Source organism: Typopeltis vanoorti, chromosome 5, assembly GCF_054136105.1.
Source record: "Typopeltis vanoorti isolate ZY-2024b chromosome 5, IOZ_Tvanoo_1.0, whole genome shotgun sequence".
NCBI classification, from domain to species: Eukaryota; Metazoa; Arthropoda; class Arachnida; order Uropygi; family Thelyphonidae; genus Typopeltis; species Typopeltis vanoorti.
This window is the reverse complement of record NC_143553.1, coordinates 135,736,270-135,759,623: the sequence shown is the minus strand read 5'-3', so window position 1 is coordinate 135,759,623 and position 23,354 is coordinate 135,736,270. Positions and strand designations below refer to the sequence as shown.

Below are 23,354 nucleotides of genomic sequence, written 5' to 3'. Positions count from 1 at the left end.
ACTTGATAATATATCACCACGTATTCTGAAGGAGTGTGCCAGAGAGTTGACACCTGCCTTGACATATTTTTTTAAATACGAGTCTTGCACTTGGTCAAGTTCCTAAAGAGTGGAAGGAGGGCAAGATTGTGCCACTTCATAAAGGAGGTGATCGAACTCAAGCATCAAACTATAGGCCTATCTGTGTGTCAGGTGTTGTGGTTAAGTTGTTGGAGAAGCTTGTGAGAACTAGGATCCAGAGTTGGGTTGACAACAATGGTATAATCTTTGATGGACAGCATGGATTTGCTAAAGGGAGATCATGTTTTAGTAATCTACTTACTTATTACAATAAAGTGACTGCTTCCTTGGACAGAGGAGAAGGATACACAGTAATATGAGATAATTCTGCTACGAGATAATTACTTGAAACAGCACGTAACTGAAGGGACACGTGGTGTGAGAGTGTTGGACCTGGTTATTGGTTCAGAGGTTATATGCATAAGTAAGGGTGACCTCGTTACCTCCAGTTGGTGAAAGCGATCATGTGGTATTGACTTGGGAGGTTGCAAAATCTGTGGATTTTTCTATTAAGAAGGGGTATGTACGAAACTACAGGTTAGGCAATTATAACAAGCTTCGGAGTGAGCTTGCAGCCATCCCATGGCAGAACATATTGCAAGGGAAAGATGTTAGCAGTGCTTGGGATAAAATCAGCGGGTATCTGAGGAAAGCAATATCAGATTGTGTCCCCATGGTCAGGAGGTCAAACAAGGCAGGCATTAGATGGATGAGCAGTAGTATCAAGCTTGAACTACAAAAAAAGAAAATGTTATGGAGAATTTACAAGGAGAAGGGCGATCAGGACACCCATGAGCAGTACAAGGCTCAAGCTAGGAAGGTTACCAGCATAGTAAGAAAAGCTAAATCAGATTATGAGAAGACCTTAGCCAAAGAGATCAAGGGTAATCCCAAAGAGTTCTTCCGCTATGTGGCAAGTAAGAGGAAGAATGACTTCGGAAGGATAACCTTAGTGGGTGCTGATGGTATTGAGGTGACAAAATCAGATGTAATAGTCGAGTTACTGAGTGATCACTTCTCAAAAGTCTATCACCCAAGTGAGGATATCTCTATACCTATAGCAATACCTAATGTGAGAATTGAAGCTAAAGAATCAGAGGTATTAAATATATTGCGAAACTTAAATGCAAACACTGCGGTAGGCTTAGATGGAATATCAGCTCGGGTGTTGCGTGAATGTGCAAATGAATTGTCAACCCCTCTTACCTGGATATTTAATTTAAGTTTGAACTCTGGTATGGTCCCTAGGGAGTGGAAGTTAGGCAAAGTGGTTCCTTTGCATAAGGGTGGCTCTAAAACTGCAGTATTGAATTACAGACCAATCACCATCTCAGGAGTAGTGGTAAAAGTATTGGAAAAGTTGGTTAAAGACAAAATTCAAGAATGGGTGGATCAGGATATGATACTCTATAGAGGCCAACATGGTTTTGTTAAAGGTAGATCCTGCCTTAGCAATCTATTAACTATCCATAATAGAATAACATCAGAGTTGGACAAAGGAACTGGCTACACAGTGGTACTTCTGGATTTTGCTAAGGCTTTTGACAGGATACCCCATAGAACACTGTTACGCAAATTGGAGCAGATGGGAATGGATATTAAATTGGTGATATGGATAGGAGAATGGCACAGGGAGAGATACCATAAGGTGGTGTATGGAGGAGCCGAGTCCAGAATGAGGCAGGTGACCAGTGGTGTGCCTCAGGGCTCTGTGCTTGGGCCAATGTTGTTTAATTTGTATATAAATGATATAGGAAACGGCTTAAAGGGAGATATTCAGTTGTTTGCTGATGATGCAAAGTTGTGTAGTGCAATAAAAAATCAAGCTGATGTTGAAAGTTTGCAGGAGGATTTAAATAAGCTGGTAAAATGGGCAAAAGAAAATGGATGTCAGTTCAATGTGGAAAAGTGTAAAGTCTTGCATTTTGGGATTAAAAGATTACCAGCTGTGTACTACATAGATGGAAAGGTACTCCAAGAGATTGATGAGGCTAGGGACTTAGGGGTATTGGTAGATAAGGAGATGAAGTTCAGAGGACACATTGCTAAGGTGTCCAAGATTGCACATAGGATTACTTGGTTGTTGAGGAACACACTGACATCCAGAGATAAAGAGGTTATTATTCCCCTTTATAAAGCATTGATACTTCCACATTTGGATTACTGTGCTCAGGTCTGGTCACCTGGATTCCTTGGAGATGAGGAGGCTGTGGAGAGGGTTCAGAGAAGAGTGACCAAGTTGGTGAGTGATATAAAAAATGCTCCCTACATTGATAGATTGAGAGCTTGTGGATTGCAGAGATTGGTTGATAGGCGAAGAAGAGGGGATATGATAGAAACATTCAAATTACTAAAAGGTTTTTATAGGATTGATGCAGGGGAAATGTTTCAGCTGTGTGATAGTGATGGAAGAACAAGAGGTCATCTCTGGAAATTAAAGAAGAGTGTGGTAAACAAAGGTGTCAGAACAAGGTTTTTTGCCTGGAGGGTGGTGAATGAGTGGAATTCATTGCCTGACTTTGTTGTGAGCTCTTCATCTGTAAATGAATTCAAGAAGAGATATGACAGATATTGTTTTGCTAGTTTGGGTCTCCCGCGATGAGTCTACTGACTCCATGGAGATACCCGTAATAATAATAATAATAATAATAATAATAATAATATACTTGGATTTCGCAAAGGCTTTTGATAGAGTACCTCATGATAAGTTGACAGTCAAACTAGAGCAGATGGGGTTGGATATTAGATTAGTGCATTGGATTGGAGACTGGCTATCTGATAGGTATCAACAAGTTGTGTATGGGGGTGCAATATCCAGGAAAAGGAAAGTCACTAGTGGAGTGCCTCAGGGGTCTGTTTTAGGGCCATTACTATTTAACTTATATATTAATGATATTGGTGAAGATTTGGATGGAGATATTCAGTTGTTTGCAGATGATGCAAAGTTGGGACGAACCATAAAGAGTAGTGAAGATGTTGTGGCCTTGCAAGAAGACTTGAATAAATTGAGTGATTGGGCAAGCAAATGGGGATGTGAGTTCAATGTTGCAAAATGTAAAGTTTTAAAATTTGAAAAACAAAGATGGGATGCAGAATTTATGCTTGGTGAGAATATATTGTTGGAAGTAGAGGAAATAAGAGATCTGGGGGTGATAGTGGATAAGGATCTAAAATTTAGGGGACACATCGCCAAAATTGTGAAGACAACACAAAGACTTCTGGGAATGATGCGGAGGACACTGACATGTAGAAGTAGGGAGATACTTGTTCCAATGTATAAGGCTTTGATTAGGCCACACTTGGACTATTGTGCCCAGATTTGGTCACCGGGTTTTCAGAAGGATGAAGAGATGTTGGAAAGGGTCCAAAGGCGACTGACTAAGGTAGTTTCTGACCTCTGGAATGTTGAGTATGAGGAAAGATTGAAAAGATGTAATTTGCAGAGTCTCGTGGAGAGAAGGAAGAGGGGAGATATGATAGAGACCTACAAGTTGGTAAGGGGTTGTTATAGGATCAATGGTGGAGAAGTTCTACAGAGAATAGTGGGAGATCAGGGGAGAACCAGAGGTCATCCCTGGAAACTGTATAAGGAGGGTGTGAGTAAGGGAGTGAGAGGCAGGTTTTTTTCGTGCAGAGTTGTGAGTGATTGGAATGCCTTGCCTGAGAGCGTGGTGTCTGCAAGTAGTTTGAATGTGTTTAAGACACGGTATGATGAGATGTGTGTGTAAGATAAAAGGACCTCCTAGATGAGTCTTTGACTCCATGAGGTCTTGTTTAATAATAATAATAATAATAATATGCTTGGGATTTTTAGACCATCATTATTGTTCAGATTGGTGTGGTTGATAAGAATCTCACAGGCTTCCTTAAATTTGCGTTCATACTATGTTTTGGTGTGATGTAAACAACTGGTGCTTTATACCAGAGAATATTAGTAGTATCTACTTCTTCTTTCACAACGCATTATTTCCGCTTCCTATGCAGAATCCGCATGTTATTTAGATGTGACTTCTTGTTAGTACCACTCCCAACCGACCTGTCGCTGGGGGGATATATTTTTGACTGTAGAAGCATATACCCATGGGGCCGGTTTGCTTGCTTATGGGATGAAAAACGCCAGATAAACTGGCAGAAAAAACTCTACTGCCCAAGACCGGCTAACTTGGCTATGGCTGAGTAAGATCCTCAAGTTCCTCACGTCTTCGACAAGGGAATCGAACCTGGGACACTCCTTCCCCATGCATATGGTTGTGAAGTGCAAAGCCACTAGGCTAACCGTGTGGACATTAGTAGTATCTACTATGAGTCTTACATAGAATTGACTGGAAAAGCACCAGTTGTTTACATCACACCAAAACATGGTTGCATCACATATTCTACCCACGGAAACCTTTCTCTCTAAGAGTTAACTATAAATAGGACTGTAGTAATCCAGAATCCTAAATCTAAAATAACAATTGCAATGTTAAAAATAGGACTCATTGTTCTATAAGAAAAAATGTTTTTCTCATGTTATCTTAAAAAGAATTTAGCTTTGATGTAGTTTCTAAATAATTAATTAATTTATAATTTTTTTAATTTTTACACTAGAGGTCTTGCCAGTAGAATAACAGGTGATCAAATCATTGTTTCTTTAGCTTACTGTATGTAATGTAACTCAGCTTGTCCTTGTATATTTGTATATACACTCCAGATGATCATCTTAATATGAAGATCAAAATGTCGGGAAATTAAGAGTTATTTATAACACGGTTGTAAAGTCCATAATTTCTAAAATGAATGAGTAATATGTTCTCTCATTAGTGAGTGATATCCATTAGATCACTATAGTGAATACTGGCAGTTAAAAATCTTTCTAATTATTTTTTATATCAAATAACACCTTACTAATTTGATTTATTAATAAATTATGAAATACCAAACCAACTCTTTAGAGCTTTATATAATATATATCAAGATAATAAAATATCTGTGAAGTACAATGTTCCATCTGTGCCTCGTCTCACTTTTACTTTTATTTTTATGTTATATTGTTCTATATGTATTATTTATCTCTCATGCATATCAGTTATTTCATTGCTGACAAATTTATATTTCGTTTAGAACGACTGCGCCAGCTGGCAACTAAATTCTGATACTCAAATATATAACGCTAAACAACAAAGGGATCACGTGATGTGCAGTCGTGGCTCCCCCCCTTTTCTTTCTTACGTAAATTGCTTCCCCCTTCACTCATACAGGTCCGAAAGTTTTATAAGTGGTAATTCAACCTCAGAGACAACAGACTCATGAACTTTGATATGAAGAAATACATTTATTATAAACACTTGCATAGATACACTTTAAGTAATAATTTCAATGCTAGAGAGTCTGAACTCCCCCCCCCCCTTTTAGGTTAAGATATCCAAAATTTCAATTCTTATGTTTAAATGAAACAATCCTGTATCTCTGTTATATTATTATGTTCAGACTCGATTATTCCATACAGGGTTACTCAGTGCTCATTCTCTAAGCACAATTATATACAAAATTTATACAAAGTATGTCAGACGCATTCCGTCTTGTATTTTAACATGGAAAATTATTCTAGTTCGTGCTCGAGCTCTATCCCCCCACAACTTAATTAAAATTCAGACTAATATCTAACATCATATCACATAGCTTCTTCCTGACAAACAGTTCAAAGGTTAGGCTCCTTTCTCAGCACAAGCTTAGAGTGGCACCAGCTTATTTGACACAGACAGATCAGTCCAAATAGTCTTTTAGGCAATGTGGGTAAGTTAATGTGTGGAGCTCTTTAAATCCTTGGCTCCTATTCCTTTTACGATTACAATTCTATGACGAGTATGAAAAATTGTACGTTACTATCTTGTTCTTTTCATGGGGTTTCCGTGACTTCCCTCCACGCTTTCACTTCCGATATGCAAGATTTCCGTACTTTCTCATCACGTGTTTCTGTGGCATCAGTGACTTACTTCCACTATCTTTGAAGGTTGCCCTTCGCTCACCAACGGCTCTTTACTGGAATTCTGACCTCATTCCTTTGGTGGCTTTATTCGACTTGGTACAACAGCAACCGGTAGATTGTTGCTGGGCACCGGCGACAAGCTTCCACAGCTATCCAGGATTGGACGGGAACACAGGAACAGAAAACGAGAGTGTTTGAGTCTCGCACCACGCCTTATATTACAAATGCGAGCGCCCTCTCTTGGTGACTACGTCATACTCTTAGCCACGGCCGATTGTTCACCCCAACTCCGAACTGTTTTTGACATGGTTCTAATACATAGATCTCTTATGTACATTTAATAATAACAATTTCGGTCCTGAGACACAATTTCCCTTTGCTTATTTTACACAGACATTATCAATTCTAAATACAGATTTCCTAAGTTTATTTAATAGTAACAATTTCAGTTGGTTTGATACACTTTTGAGTGAACATATATACAATACTCTCTCTTAGCCCTTTCTCTGGAGGCATAAGCATGTCCTTATCCTTAGGTCTAATCGTCACTGTGTGTTGGGTCGGAAACAAGATGGCTTACGAATAGTGAGTCAGCTCATTTTCCGACACAACAACAATTCAACATCAAGCTGGAAACCAATAAATCGAGGAGTACATCAGGGTTGCCCTCTCTCACCAGTTTTATTTAATATACACATAGATAAAATCATAAAAGAATGGAAGATACCTAATGAAGGAGGATTCAAGATAAACTGTAACACCAGATTAGCTACTCTTCTTTTTGCTGATGACCAAATAATCCTTGGAAATAATGAAGATGAACTAAAAAAATCATTATGCAGTCTAAATAATCTGATAAAAACATATGGTATGGAAATATCAACAGACAAAACAAAAGTCATGGCCTTCAAAGGTGCTAATCCAATAAGAAGCAAAATAGTAATAAACAACAAAATAATAGAGCAATTAAATACATTCAAATATTTAGGTTGCACAATGTCATATGAAAATGAAGCTGATATAGATCCAAAGATATCAAACTTTTTAAAAGTAACAGGCATTATAAATAAAATTTTTAAACCCAATTATGTACAAAAACACACACAAATAAAAATCTATAATACAGTTGCTAAACCAACCTTACTTTATAGCAGTGAGATATGGACAATAAAAAAAAAAAAAAGCAGATGAAAGAAGAATTGAATCATCCAAAATGAAATTTCTGTGCAGAACTGAAGGAGTCACAATAATGGACAAAATGAAAAGCAGCAAAATCAGAAAAAAACTTGGAATTACAACCTCCCTAAATGAAACAGTGATTTTCTATAGAGAAAAATGAAAAGAACACATACTAAGAATGAATAGAAGCAGAATACCTAAACAAATTCTAAATTACCACCCAAAAGGTACTCAATGCAGAGGAAGACCCTTAAATGGAATTGAGTATGGAACAGGTACTTGGCCTATAAGCCTGGAAAGGAAGAAGAAGATTAATAAATTACTAATTTATTAATTTGTGTATCATTGAATTGTTTAATATACAAATTCCCATATCTCTGATACCGTTTTGGAAATTTGTCATTAGCTAACTGCTGCTCATACTGCACTTTTGCTATCCTTACAAATCGAGTCACCCTCCTTAGCCGTTCTTTGTACTCCTTGTGGAAATGATTATTACTGCTCATGTTATGTTGACTCCATAATGCCTTCTTCTTCTGCATGCATGCTTAATCTCTTCATTTTAACGTTCTGAGAGTGTGTTACAAAATGCAGGATACAAGCGAGTTGGAGGAACTGGAGGGAGATGGTTGGAGTGTTATGCGATAAGAGGGTGCCGATCAATCTGAAAGGCAAAATTTATAGGACAGTAGTGAGGCTAGCTATGACATATGCTATAGAAACTGTGGCCCTGAGGAAAAATAACATCAGCAGGATGGAAGTAGCAGAGATGAGAATGCTTAGGTGGATGTGCGGTGTGACCAGAAAGGACCATCTGAGAAATGACTATGTCAGGGGAACAGTGAAAGTTACGAACTTAGGAGCGAAAATACAGGAGGCAAGGTTGAGATGGTTTGGTCATGTGATGAGGAGGGAGGACGAATATGTGGGAAGAAGGGTCATGCAGATGGATGTGCAAGGAAGGTGGAAGCGTGGGCGGCCAAAGAAGAGATGGAGGGAGCTGGTAGAAGAGGACTTGAAGATGAAGAACTTGGATGTGGTGACAGCCCAAGACAGGAAGGTGTGGAGGAGACTCATAACAAACAGTGACCCCACTTAAGTGGGAGAAGCTGTAAAAGAAGAAGAAGAGAAGAGTGTGTTACAAAATTAAAAAGCCTATTCAAAAATGTTTCTTCCTGGCCTCCTGACATCACAAAAAAAATTAAATCTTTCAGTTGCATTCCTCCCCCTGATAATATGGCTTACCTAAAGTTCATAAACTCAATGCTCCTCCCCCCCCCAGACTCATAGTAGATAGTACTAATATTCTTGGTATAAATTATCCAAATAGTTAGTGATATCTCTTTCCCACCTTACTGGTCAAACCATATCATACATTAATTACTCTTCCCATTTTTTAAAAGTTCTATTGAAAATCTAATTGTTAATGGTATAATATCCTAGCTTTGATGTTACCTCATGTTTTTCACCAACATTCCCTTAAATGATACCTCATTGCTTTTAAAAAAGTTATTCCTCTTGATACACCTCTTTTTCTATGATATCCTTTCTGGTTATTTCTCTTGGAAGAACAAAATCGATAAACAGATGGAAGGTGCTTCTATGGGATCTCCCCTCTCACTTCCCCCCTTGCCATTTTTTTTAAATGGAAGTTTTTGAAAAACAAGTTCTTGACTTATCCCCTCTCAAATTCTATCTGGTTAAGATATGTAGATGATTTGTTTTCTATTTGGTCTCATGGCTCAGACACCTTAGACACTTTCCTCTGTCACCTCAGAATCCAATTTACAATAGAAAAGGAAACTAATAATAATAGAACCTTTGTCACCCACCTGCCTAATGGTAACCTGTCTTTTTCAGTATACAAGAAACCCATTCACACAGGCAAATACTTTCACAAAATCCCCCCCCCCTCAACAATATGGTGTCATTGCAACACTAGCCCATAGAGTTTATAACCTTTGTTTCAATGAGACCTCTCTTGCAGCAGAACAAAATCTTATACACTACACTTTTTTTATCTAATGACTACAGTACCAAAAAAATAATTAGTCCTTCCTCCAATCCACAACCCTCTCTTCAGGAAGACTAGTAATGCCATCACCATCCCCTCTGTCTGAGGCACATCAGAAAAAATATTCAGAATTTTTTGGAAATATAATCTTTCAAGCACTTTCAAGTCCCACTTAAAACTAGCTGCCCTTATCCACTCCACTAAGACAGACTTCCTCCTCTCTCAGTTCTAGGTGTATATAGAGTTCCTTGCAAGTTGACTTACTATTGACAGACAGGAAGATCAGCTACCATCCACTTGGAAGAATATAAAAAATACATCTGCTTTGATGATTATGATCAATCTGGCCTTGCACATCACGCTTTGGATACAGCTCACAAAATCAATTGGAAAAAGACCACCATGCTCTATCACAGTTAATTTAGAAGAGAAAGACTTTTTTTTTTAAAGAATCTGCTGCTACTGCTCTTAAAAATCAGCCTAATTTGAATAAATATGGTTGCATAAAACTTCCCAAAATATGAGATACACTAATACTTTGAAATCCCAGTTTACTTCCTAGGCTGCTGATGTTCATAGATGGCACCCCTAGGAAGGACTCTGGTATTCCGTTCACGTTTCACTTACATCTCATATTGTACTCCCTCAGTGGCATAGCTAGGGGGTGCGGAGAGGGCGGTCTGCCCCGGGCGGCACTTTGAACCTTTTTGAACTTTTGCAGTTAATTTTAAAATACATTTTCGAGAACTCAGTTCCAAATATTGTAATACCACTTCAAATTTTCCTCACAATTGCTGTAAATGTTGCTAGTTGTGAGAGGAAGTTTTCTAAATAAAATTGATTAAGAATTATCTACATTATTATGAAATAGACTTCGCCAATGTCATCGACAATTTTGCTAACAGAAAAGCAAGAAAAATAACATTTTAGAATATTCAAATTAAAATTTTACTTCAAAAATAAACATAGTGTTTTAATTTATTTCCCTATATGTCATTTTGATTTTTTGTAGTATTTTTGGTGTGCATTGAGAGGGGCGGCAAACTCAGAGACTGCTCTGGGCAGCAAAAGCTGTAGCTACACCACTGTACTCCCTGATGATATCTCTGTAACTGAGATGAAATAGAAGAATTAAAATATTATTTTAAATCCTGTCCTGGTCTCACCTCATTAAACTTCCAACATGAATAACTTTCTAACCCCCTTAGAATACATTTAGACACTGCCTCTACTAGATAGCTCGTGAATGCCCCAAACACCATTGATATTCTTTCTACCCAGCTCCTCATTCCATGCTACAGCTGCAAGCTGTTTTCTGAGCTTCTCATGATCATCACCCTTTCCTCACATGGCTGGCAACCACCCAGGTAATCACTTCATGGTCACTCTCACTAACTGGAGGGGGACTTGACACCTACTTTATGACATCCTCTGATGATATAATCCAATTCCAGCTGCTCAATTTCGTAGGCCCTCTGTTACATATTCCAAGATGTAGTTGTCCCTCAAAAACTCAAGAAATTAATTTTCTTTACTTCTATCTCATCATTCCAATCTATATTGCCATAATTAAAATCATCACTCATATTGATTATCCTTTTCCTATTTGCTTGATTAATGTGCTTATACATTTCACAGTCACTATCCTCCACATTACCAGGTTTGTAGCAACATCCAACTATATTTCATTCTGTTCACCTCTATCTCACACCATACTGTATCAAAAACACTGCCACTATTTCTCCCTTGAAGCTCTACCTTGAATGGTCATAACTCCCTTTTTTTTTTTTTCATCCACAGCACTTCATCTCCCTTTTACATTTTCTGTCTTAAGAAAACATCATATCCTTTCATCTCTTTTCCTGTCAGGATGGCATCCTGATCCAGCCATGTCTCACCAATTCCAACAGTTTTTATGTGAACAAAATTTTACTGAGACAAATGCTTTATTTGGTATTTATTTCCATTAAACTTTTTGTTATTAAGAATTTATATAAATGTGTGAGATAATTCCATTCTTATATTAAATAATAGTCAATGAGATTTTTATAATATGCAGTTTTTTTTTTCTTCTAATAATAAAATTTTGTCAAAGATGTTAACTGCTTTTCAATCTCAACAGTTGGAAAAAAGAATATCCTCTATGAGTACAGATGACAAATCTTGTTTCCTGGGGTTGGTGAGAAGAAATTCCTTAAACCTTCACAAAGAAGGAAGAAATAAAGGAAGATCAATGTACAGTAATAGAGCTTCTATTCATGAAGGCATGGGAATTAGAATACAGTTACCAGAGAAATTAATTCACCAACATCAGTCCTCCAGAAAACCAGTTAGTTTTAGAGATTCAGCAGGTAAGAAAAGGTTTCATATATTATTAACACCAGACTTCCATGGAATCAAAAGACTCATCATGGTATTATTACACTATTAACACTATTACACACAAAACTTATCAAACTCTGCCTTAAACTCATTCAGTGCATCTGGATTCACCACAACATCAGGCAACCCATTCCACTTACCAACTCTCCATGCAAAGAACCTGCTCTTTATAACAACCCTTTACCAACTTAAATTTCTCAATCATATCTCCTCTCTTCCTCCTATTCGCAATGCTATGCAAACCGCATTCCCTCGATCTGTCCCCATATCCCACATCCCAAAGACCAGTTACAATGTTAGTCTTCTCTAGACCCTTTCCAATGTATTCTCATCATGAAAACACAGGGACCAAATCTGTGCACAATAACTTTTATAACACAATAACTACACCATGACTTTTACACTGGCCTGGTTGGCTGAGTGGTTAGAGTATCCACTCTTCAGCCAAAAGGCTGCACATTCGAATCCCGCCATATGTATGGATGTTTGTGATTGTGTGTGAAAATACTAGTGGTAGTTGGTGGTAGACGGCGTGGGTGTAGATAATGATGGTAGTTGCAGTTCATTGTGGCTGGTGGATTGAGTGGTGGAGACAGAGAGTTGTAGAGTAGGTGCCCTCTCTTGATGAGTCTTTGGATACCCTGGAGGTGTCACGTAATAATAATAATAATAATATTAATAATGATATTGCAGGACTTTGCAAAACATTTGACAGAATGCTGCATGGAAAACTATTACATAAGTTGGAGCAAATGAGAATGGTTATGAGGCTAGTTGCATGGATATGGGTGTAGCTGATAGATGGACATCAGAGAGTGGTGTATGGTAGAGTGGGATCAAGGCAAATGAGGGTAACTGGTGGAGTGCCCCAGGGCTCTGTACTAGGACCATTACTCTTTAATTTGTATATTATTGATATTGCAAAAGATTTGAAGGGAAACATTCAGCTGTTTGCCAATGATGCAAAACTAGGGAGGGCAATAGTTGATAAAGGTGATGATTTATTTAAATCATATTACAAGATGATTTAAATAAATTGGCAGTGTGGGCAATGGATGTCAATTCAATGTTGTAAAATATAAGGTAATTATTATTATTATGATTTAGGTCTCCATGGAGTCAAAAGACTCAAAATGCAGAGTCTATCATACCACTCCTTGACTGTTCGTGCTCTCACCACTCTATCAGGTAATGCATTCCACAGTTCAAACACCCTCACCCTCTTGCTCACAACTTCCTTTTGTAACTGCCAGGGATGGCCCCTTGTCCTTGCTCCTTCCCTCTGTTGAACCAAGTGAAAGAATTTCCCAGTGTCAACCCTGTAACTACCTCTCAACAGTTTGAAGGTCTCAATCATATCACCTCTCCTTCTTCTACCCACCAAACTCTGTAGTCCATATTCCCTCAGCCTGTCTTCCTAACTAACATTGTACAGTCCTGATACCATCTTTGCTATCTGCCTCTGTACCCTTTTCACAGTTAATTTATTCTCTTCAAATTCTGAGGACAAAATTTGAGAACAATAGTCCAAGTGGTCTGATCAGGCCTTTTTGCAATGGAATGACAACTCTTTTATCTCTGCAGGTCAGTGTCCTTCTCAGCATTGTAGTAATCCTCTGGGTTACCTTCACCAACTTTACAATATGTTCCCTGAATTTCAGGTTTCTATCAATCATCACCCCTAGATCCCTTGCTTCTCCTACCTCCTCCAGTACAGTTCCTCCGGCAGAGTATGCAGCCTCCCATTGATGTATCCCAAACTTCAAGACTTTACATTTAGCGGCATTAAATTGATATCCCCATTCATTTGCCCATCTGTCCAGTTTATTCAAATCCTCTTGCAGGGCTACCATATTTGCACTATTACTAATAACCCTGCCCAGCTTCACATCATCTGCAAACAACTGAACATCCCTTTGCAATCCACTGACAATGTCATTGATATAAAGGTTAAACAATATAGGTCCCAGTACTGAGTCCTGCGGGACCTCACTTGTAACCTTCTGCCTCTTTGATATTACCCCCTCCGATACACAGCTCTGATACCTATCAGAAAGGAAAAGAATATAAATGAAAATCAGAGTCAGAATCAGAAAAACAGGGATGGTCAGAACAAAGAGAAAAGTGCACTATAGCAGAGAGAGTAAAGAGTGATTGTGTTGATGGGATGGTCTCAAAGAGTGGAGAATTGTTATGAATTATCGGAAGCTCCCTAGTCAACTAGCATCAATACATTGGGTTGATGAATTGTGTAGAAAAGATGCTGACAGTGCATGGGAAATGATAAGGCAGTATCTAACACAAGCAATGCATAACTGCTCTGCTTGTGTTAGATAAGAGCTAAGTGAATAAATAGGATATGAGTGAGATGGATGAACAGTGAAATCAAGCAAGCAGTGTTACTAAAGAAGTTGTTATGAAGAAATTACAAGACAGATTTTAGTGAGCAGATGCATGAAAAATATAAAGTGCAGGCCAGAAAAGTGACAAGCATGGTTAAAAAAGAATAATAGAATATAAGAGGAGATTGGCCAGTCAGGTCAAAGCTAATCTAAGGGAATTTTTTTTGCTATGTGGCAAGCAAGAGAAAAATAATTATGGCAGGTTGATACAGTGGAATTATTTAACAAAAATTTCATCAGTGTATATCATAATGGTGTGAAATGATGCTGTGCAACATGTAGAAGGGAGGCAAGAATTAGGAGAATTAAAGGTGAAAGAATCAGAGCTGTATCAAGTGTTTCGCTTGGGTTAGATGTTAATAAAATAAAAATACTTGGTGATGACCTATCACCAAGTATTTTTAAAGAATACGCACAAGAGTTAGTAATGCCCTTATCCTGGTTATTTTAATGAAAGTCTTGCAGTGGGGAAGATTCCTAATGGAGTGGAAAGAAGGCAAAATAATACCACAAGCATGATTTGAGAACAGAAGTTTCCAATTATAGACTAGTCTATATATCTGCAGTTGTGATCAACGTGCTGGAAAAATTGGTTAGAAAAAGAATACAGGATTGGGTTGATCAATATAAGATTGTCTATGATGATCAGCATGGGTTTATGAAGAGCAGATCTTGTTTTAGAAATCTACTTATGTTTTATGATAAGGTGACAAATCTGTTGGATAAGGGAGAATCATATACAGTGATATTCTTGGACTTTGCAAAGCCATTTTACCACATGATAAGTTGGTGTACAAGTTGCAGAGGATGGAAATAGATAGTATATTGATTAGATGGATCAGAGATTGACTCTCTGAATTGACTCCATCATATACACAACCAGCAGGTTGTGTATATGATGGAGCCATGTCTCAGAAAAGGAAGGTGACCAGTTGCATGCCTCAGGGTTCTGTTCTTGGGCCCCTACAGTTTAACTTATTTGTTAATAATATTTCATGTGGACTGACTAGGGATCTTCAAATGTTTGCCAATGATACAAAGTTAGGTAGAATTATCAGGAGTAGTGCTGATGTTAATTCACTACAGAAAGATATGAATAGACTTTTAGTTTGGACAAATGAGTGGGGTTGAAGTTTTAATATTAACCTACACTTTGGAATACAGAAATATAAAGCAATGTACTGTATTGGTGGATCTGTACTTCAGGAACTAGATGAGATTCAAGATCTTGGAGTGATGGTAGACAGTGGACTGAAATTCTGGGGGGCACATCGCACGTGTTGCCAAGACTGCACATCGTATTGCTGCTATGATAAAAAGTAAATTGACATATAGGGATAAGGAGGTGGTGGTGCCACTATATAAGGCATTGGTCAGACTACATATGGACTGTTGTGCTCAGATTTGGTCACCTAGTTTTCATTGTGATGTGGAAACACTACAGTGTCCAAAGATGGATAACCAAAGTAACATCGGGACTCTGGAGTGTGGGTTATGAAGAGTGTTCAAGAGCATGCGGATTACAGAGATTGGTGGATAGGAAGAATAGAGGAGATATGATACACCTTCAAGTTATTTAAGGGAATCTATCAGATTGATACAGAAGAAATTATAAAAAGAGTGGATGTTACGATGGGAAGAACGAGAAGCCATCCCTATAAAGATGTGGTGAAAAAGGATGTGAGGAGTAGATTTTTTACATGGAGAGTTGTTAGTGAGTAGAATGCATTGCCTGAGTGTGTGTTGTGAGTGCAGATAGTGTAAATAACTTCAAAGCTCATTATGATAGACATGTTGCTGTTTGAGTGGGCCTCCCATGATGAGTCTGTTGACTAATGGAGGTTACCAAATAATAATAATAATAATAATAATATGCAAGATTATTGTCTTTTGCCTAAAATTTTGCAAAATTTCTATAAAGTGAGTTGCTATATATGTATGTACAGTATATGCAATGTAAATATAAGAAGTCATACATAATTTTTTACTTATTTCAGACATGTCTGAGGTATGGAGTAGAGCTCAAAACCGTATTGATGACCAAAGAGGGACTGAAATTAATTGTGAATTACCAGACTTTCTAAAAGTAATAAACAATCAACCTGCAGAGAAAGCTGTGTGTTAGCAGTAGCCAAAGAAATGTATGTTGTACAGGTATTCTGAAAAACAAAATGAAGAGAAACTGAAGTGACAATGAAAGTGATTATAACAATCGAATTTAAGGAAAAAGTTGTAAATGGATAGTTTAATTGTGCAAAAATCATGCTAAAGAACATAGAAATATGTGTCGCAATAATGCAATATATTTTCAGCAACATTAAGACTGGGTCAGCCTCATAGTAAACAAAGAACTTGATATTGAAATGTAATACTATTAATTATGTTGTAATAAAATAGATTGTAAAATTTGTACTAAATTAATCTTGGTTTTTTTAGCTTGAGACATGGAAGTATTGTTTAATTTTATAGATAACTATTTCTGTTTGCATACATCTATAAATTATTCAATTATCAAACATTTAAACAAATGCTAATAGGAATCAGCAATTCATATTAGCATTTGTGTAATATATAAGTAGCAACTTTGTTGTTAAATAATTATAAAATATGAAGTTTTTTTTTAGAAAAGTAATGCCTCTTATTGTTTACATGTTTTAATACAATTAAAACATGTAATACAATACTGAAATGTGAAATTGACCCATCATGATTGTTGCTAAATATAGTTAATTTGAAGCACAGTCCCGGTGTCACTAGTGGTTCCTTGCAAAGTAAACAATGCATTCCAACACAGAGTCTTTCTTGTAATAGATACTATAAAGCATAGCCTTCATCACTTCAATGTCAATCCCAGAATTATTGTTTATCATAGGTTTGTCAAGATGCAGTGAATTCAAGATACCCATTTTCAACTTTAGTAGTTCTTCATGATAACGTAGTTTAGAAGTTGTTCCATATATTTCTAATGTGTGTTATACTACTGTAGTAATGACAATGCTGGAACTCGTCCCCCACAGCACATGCATCTTATCTAGAAACTTTAATGGAGTCAGTATTGTGGTGAACAGTGCTTTTTTCTGGAAAAAAAGGTGCCAGTACTCACCATGAAGATGTTATTACAGCAACTTCCATACTTTTAACATATCCTCCGATATACCCTAGTCGTCTCGCTTTGTTGGCATGCTTTTTGCGCTGCACTCTCCTTATGATCGTAAATCTTTTGTCTTAATGACATTAACTGTTGTTTGCGAGATTCTCCAAAATGACTGATTTTACCATTTGACCACTCCGCTGAAATTTTCGTTCCCATGTGTTTATCGACGACAAGACTTCTGACATCAAAACACGTTTTGCAGCCCAACATTTTATTCTTGACATACAGCCACTCATTTCTCTCTCTGGCAGGAGTCATTTTTCTGCAAAAGTGTCCAACATTCGGGCCAATCATTATCAGAAGCTGCTTCCTTTTGACCAAGTGGATCTTCGTCTTGATTTCGTGATCCTCTTCATCAAGTGTATTTTCGGTGCGTTTTCTGTTTTAAAGGATCACAAGTAGATTCAACAATTTCTGCTTCATCAGCCTTACTTTTTTTGTCATTGGCGTAAAGTAACTACTTATTTTACTCACTTTGAACAATGATTGCACTGATTTAACTTAGATTAATTCAAAACTCACGTGAACACCTGCCTGTTGCAGAGTGAATATGGAATTGATAAATCGATATTGGAAGCAATCAGAAGTAAACACAACTTCCTGTTTCCGTTTTCGTAACAACCTATGAAACAGGAAAGCAGGGTACCAACTTATGAGTAATCAAAACTGAAAATTCAATTCGTGAAAACACAGTACCACCTACCGGAATATTTATAATACATTTTGCTGTCAATAAATCGCAAATTTTTAAAAACTTAAGAAAAAAGGTGCCGGTACTGCGTACCGTTGTGTACCACCCGAAAAAAAGCACTGGTGCACATATACAGTGGCTTTCAGTATGGATTTTGAGTTAGTGATACTAATTTCATAGCCAAGAGTATTTTAGAAAAATATGTGGTAACACAGCCATCTGCAATATTGTATATTATCATAAGTTAGCCATTTTCTGAAGTTATAATGTTGAAAGAAAATTAAACTTCTATTGAAAAAAATTCATCTGTGAATTACTGATATATGTTATTTATTATAACTTAAGCATTAACCTTCATGAAATATACAGTACCTTTTTAATTTGACAAAATTACTTAAGTGAAGAGCAACTGAAAAATGTGTAGCATAAGTTATATATAAGTACAGTAATAAGCTGGAACTGTCTCATGCGCTTTCTCTAATGTTATCACTATATTGAAAATGTAAACTGTGACTTTCGTTTATGATGACTTTGTGTTAATATACTCATGTACAGAAAGCTTAGATTTATGGGAAATAAAAATAATTTTTTTTCAGTTATAGTTTCCTATATTCACAAAATATAATAACAACATTTGATTAATGCTGTTTATGTTTGAGCTAATTATGATCCTCTCTTTAGACGGATCATGAGATTCAGCTTAATAATAAAAATACAAATAATGGATTACACATTTCGGAACCTTTTTTTTTTTTTTTTTGCCTTCTTTAGTTTTGAATGAGTTATGCCATTTGCACACCTAGGCAAAATAGAAATCTCACTTCTCTTCAATTAGTTTTACTTCTCATCTCATTTTTCCTTATGTGTTAGGCTGAATGGCCTGTCCAGTAATAATATAGCTTCATAGGAACCTAATCAGTGCTGTGATAGGGCAGTTCCTATGTACATAGTCTGTCTTATTCATGTATTATATGTATGCATATTCTCTATTTTAATTGCATGTAAGCAATCCCTTGATTAATATATCTCTGATTAGTGCATTTTTCAATTGGTACGTCATTTTTTTCTATACCCAAATGCAATTAATGCACCTCTAAAATATGATTAGTGTACCTAGATACATTTTAAAAATAAATGTTGCAGATTTAAAAAATTTTTATCTATACATTTTTTATGGCTAACTATTTTAAAAAACTCATAATGGAAATAATGGCATACTACACTACTGTATTTCATTGTACACTGTGTTCCAAATTTACTGCCAAAATTTATGTTGTCTGCTAATTATGTGGCATTTTGCTGATCATATCTCATGCCTCCTTTGCAATTGTTTTCCTTAGCTTTTTTTTTTATTTTAAAGTATTTTCCCACCTTTAATCATCAGCAAAAGAATTAGCGAGCAAAAAAGGAGGAAGTGTGAAAAGATTTGAAAAGTAATCTTATTGGAAAAATAATTGAAATAATAAAGAAAAATTAAAGGACGAGTTAATTTTTCTCTCAGACGAGTCCAGAACAAAGATAGGACAAGAACACAAAATGGATGAATCAACTATAAGAGCAATTTTAAACAAAGGTGCTGAATACAAAGAGAAAGGTAAGGCTGCTTCAAGTTCATCATGCATGCAGACCACTCGAAATCAAAGTATTATAATGATTGAATTAGAGAGACTTCTTTCTACATGGATTGACGATTGTAACCAAAAATGGATCCTACTAAGCACTGACCTTATGGCTGGGTGGTTTGAGCATTTCAAAAAGAGAAATAGCCTACAGGCGAAGCTACAAGTGCAGAAAAGGAGGTAGCCACAAATTATTCAGAGTTTTGAAGAAAATTATGGAAAAAGGGGGGGCTATTGTAACTAACGAATATTTAATGTTGATGAAACAGGCCTTTTTTGAAGCGAATGCCTTTCAAGACTTTTCTGGCAAAATCAGAGAAATCTCAGCCAGGTTATAAAGTCGCAAAGTCAAATGAAATTACTGCTAGCAATATGTGAGCCTTTTGAAAGCACATTCTTCCACATTGTGCAAATGATTTTAGAGGATTTTCAAATGAAATGGATAATGTTGTTGAGGAAATTGCCAACATCGGGTGTGAACTGGGCCAGGGAAATTCCCTGGAGAAGATGGAATAAATATAGAACTTATTAAATATGCAGGTATCCTGTTCTTCAGAGGATTTTTAAAATTATTTAATATCTGGAAGGAAGGAAATACATATAAAAATCATTTATATATCTATATATATATATGGGGTGCTTAAGGGTCAAAGCTGTATAACTGAGAGGAGACCTCCACATAGCCTTTAAAGGAATGCGGAGAACCGACCAGGGCTTCTGACCTAATGTCCAATCCTCACCTTCTCGTGGTGCACCCTGTTGGGTATCTACTTTGATACTGAACGAACGAGGATGGGCTGGCAATTTGGGATTTAGCCGACCAAATTGTATTCTTATTGGTTAAACCAAAATAAAAAATGATGGTACAACATGACAAAATTTCATGCCGGCTGGGGCGTCGCCCGGTTAAACAAGGCCCCCGTTGTTTTCGCCAGGGAACCAGGGCGAACAGCGAAAAGTCAGCTACTGGAACAAATCTGAAAACAAACCCCAACTCAACATCACCAGAGTTAAAGATCGGTACTATCAACGTAAGAAGCCTGAATGGCAAAGAAATGGAGCTAGCTGAGGAATTAGATAAGTACCAGATCGACATAATAGGGGTGACTGAAACAAAAAAGACCAAAACTGGTGAGATCTTTCTGAACAATAAATACAAAATGTTATATTCAGGCAATAACAATCAAGGAAAAGAAGGAGTAGCCATAGTATTCAACACAAAATACGAGGCTAATCTTCTTGAATGGCAGTGAGTCTCAAGTAGAGTAATGTGGGCAAATATGAGAATGGGGAACTGGACAATGAGACTTATTTGTGCCTATGGTCCCACAGAAGGTTCTACTAAGGTAGAAGTGGAGGAATTTTTTGAGGCTTTAGAAAAAGCAACTGACACAATGAAAAAGGAAAAGTTGGTCCTTGTTGGGATCTAAATAGTAGAGTAGGAAATGATTGTGAGACATACAAAAATATTTTGGGAAAATTTGGAGAAAAGAGCAAAGCTAATAATAATGCAAATATCTGTTGGATTTCTGCTCAGGACATGGACTGGTTATTACTAACACCATGTTCCAACATAAAAATGTGCACAAATTCACATGGAGAGAAGAGGCTAGGAATAAGAAAAGTCTCATTGACTATGTTATTGTTGATAGTGATGTTTTCTCCCTGGTGCAGGACACCAGAGTGTACAGAGGATTTGAAATTGGAAGTGATCACTATTTAGTCTTGAGCAGGATAAAATTGAATTTCATATTGAAAAGAATAACATGTAAGAAAGTTTTAAAGCGAATAAAAGTTGAGCAGCTCTCAGATGTCAACTGTAGACTAAAATACAGAAATATTATTGAAAAGAAAATGAAAGAGTTTGAGAACAGGAATCAAACCTTGGAGATTCAGTGGCAAACTCTGAAGGAAACATTGATTGATTCTGCCAGAGAGGCATGTGGTGAGGTTGTGTGCAAAGATAAAAAAATCAGAACTCCCTGGTGGACACAGGAAGTTAAAGAGGCAGTGAAGGAAAAGAAGAAAGCATATCAAAAGTTCCTGGCAAATAAGTCAGCTTTTACTCTTACAGAATACAGAGACAAATGTAAGAAAGCTAAACAGTGTGTAAAACTAGCTAAACAAAAGTCATGGGAGGACTTTGGCAAGAATATAGAAAATAAATATCAAGAAGGTGGCAAAATATTCTGGAGGTTGTTGAAGAAGCTTAGGAATGGAGGAAAGAGTGCTGTAAAAGGAATTAGAGATGATAAAGGTGAAATGAAAACAGGAGAAAAAGATATCCTTGAAGTATGGAGTAATTACTTTGAAAAACTGCTAAATGAAACAAGCAGTGATGACAGCACAGTGATAAAAAACAACACTGACCAGGCATGCAGTCAGGAATACATATCCATACTTGAAGTAGAAAAAGCCATCAAAGGCTTGAAATGTGGAAAGGCAGCAGGAGTAGATGATATTCGACCAGAAATGCTGAAGTATGGTGGTATAAGAGTCTTACAGTGGCTGCACTGCATAGTTCAGAAAGCCTGGACAGAGGGACGAATTCCCGATGATTGGAGTAGAGCTCTCATAGTACCCATATATAAAAAGGGAAATAAAACTGAATGTGAGAATTACAGAGGTATTTCCCTATTGAGTGTTCCTGGCAAGATCTATGCAAGTATACTTGAGAAACGGTTGAGAAGAACTGTGGAAGAAAAGCTTGGTGAAGAACAAGCTGGATTCAGGCCAAATAGAGGCTGTCAGGATCAGATCTTCACTTTACGACAAATAGTCGAGAAAGCATGGGAATATAATAAAGATCTGTATTTAAGTTTTGTCGATTTGGAAAAGGCATATGACAAGGTGCCAAGAGAGAAGCTATTCAATACGCTGCAGTTATATGGTGTCAATGGGGCATTATATCAAGCAATACTTAGTCTTTATTTGAGTTGTGAGTCAGCAGTTAGAATTGAAGGAAGTACAGGAAGATGGTTTAATGTTAAATCTGGTGTGAGACAAGGATGTACATTATGCTCTCTGTTATTCATTATCTATATGGATCACATTATGAAGGAATGTGGTATTAAACCTGATATCAAAATTGGAGATGTTAATGTCAGCTCTTTGCTTTATGCGGATGATGTTATACTTCTAAATAAATCCGCTACAAGTCTGCAAGATTCTCTGACTAAATTGAATAGCTGTTGTAATAGATATGGTATGAAGGTTAGCAATAAAAAGACAAAGACAATGAAAATAGGCAGAATCATTGAAAATGTCAACTGTGTTGTGAATGGAGAACCTGTGGAACAAGTAAAACATTTCAACTACTTAGGCACAATTTTTACTGAAGATGGTAAACTAAATATAGAAATAGACAACAGAATCAGCAAAGCTGGTATCGTGGGAAGTCAGTTGAATAAATTCATATGGAATAAGAAAGAAATTAGTCGGAACACTAAATTAGCTGTATACAAGACTGTGTTCAAACCAATTTTAACTTATGGATCTGAGAGCTGGGTCAGAAGTAAAACACTTGACCAAAGACTAGAGACCGCAGATATGAGAGTCCTGAGAAAGATTAGAGGCGTGAACAGATGGCATCAATGGCAATATCATATTAAAAATGAGGATATTAGGAAAGAACTTGACATTGTCAGCATCCAGGAATGTGTTAGCAGAGCTAATCTCAGATGGTATGGTCACTTAAATAGAATGGGAGAGGAAAGATTAGCAAAACAAGTGTTCTCTGCCAGGTTGGCAGGAAAACGACCCAGAGGAAGACCAAGATATAGGTGGATTGATACGGTACAAAGTGCCTTAGACGATAGAAATATAAGATCTGATAATGTTGGAGTCTTGACAAGTAACAGACTGATTTGGAGGAAAATTGTAGAT

General features: G+C 36.9%; 1 protein-coding gene across 2 annotated transcripts in view; it reads left to right on the top strand.

Annotated features, from left to right (window-relative positions):
* LOC150106843 (regulator of G protein signaling loco-like) overlaps positions 1 to 18,445 on the top strand; it is an 81,536-nt gene extending 63,091 nt beyond the window's left edge. For both annotated transcript variants that reach the window (XM_090392758.1, XM_090392759.1), the window contains exons 11-12: positions 11,344 to 11,572; positions 16,003 to 18,445. In XM_090392758.1, the coding sequence (XP_090248884.1) occupies positions 11,344 to 11,572; positions 16,003 to 16,130 (357 nt within the window). In that variant the 3' untranslated portion in view covers positions 16,131 to 18,445. The remainder of the gene's footprint in view (positions 1 to 11,343; positions 11,573 to 16,002) is intronic.
* Positions 18,446 to 23,354: the final 4,909 nt, after the last annotated feature.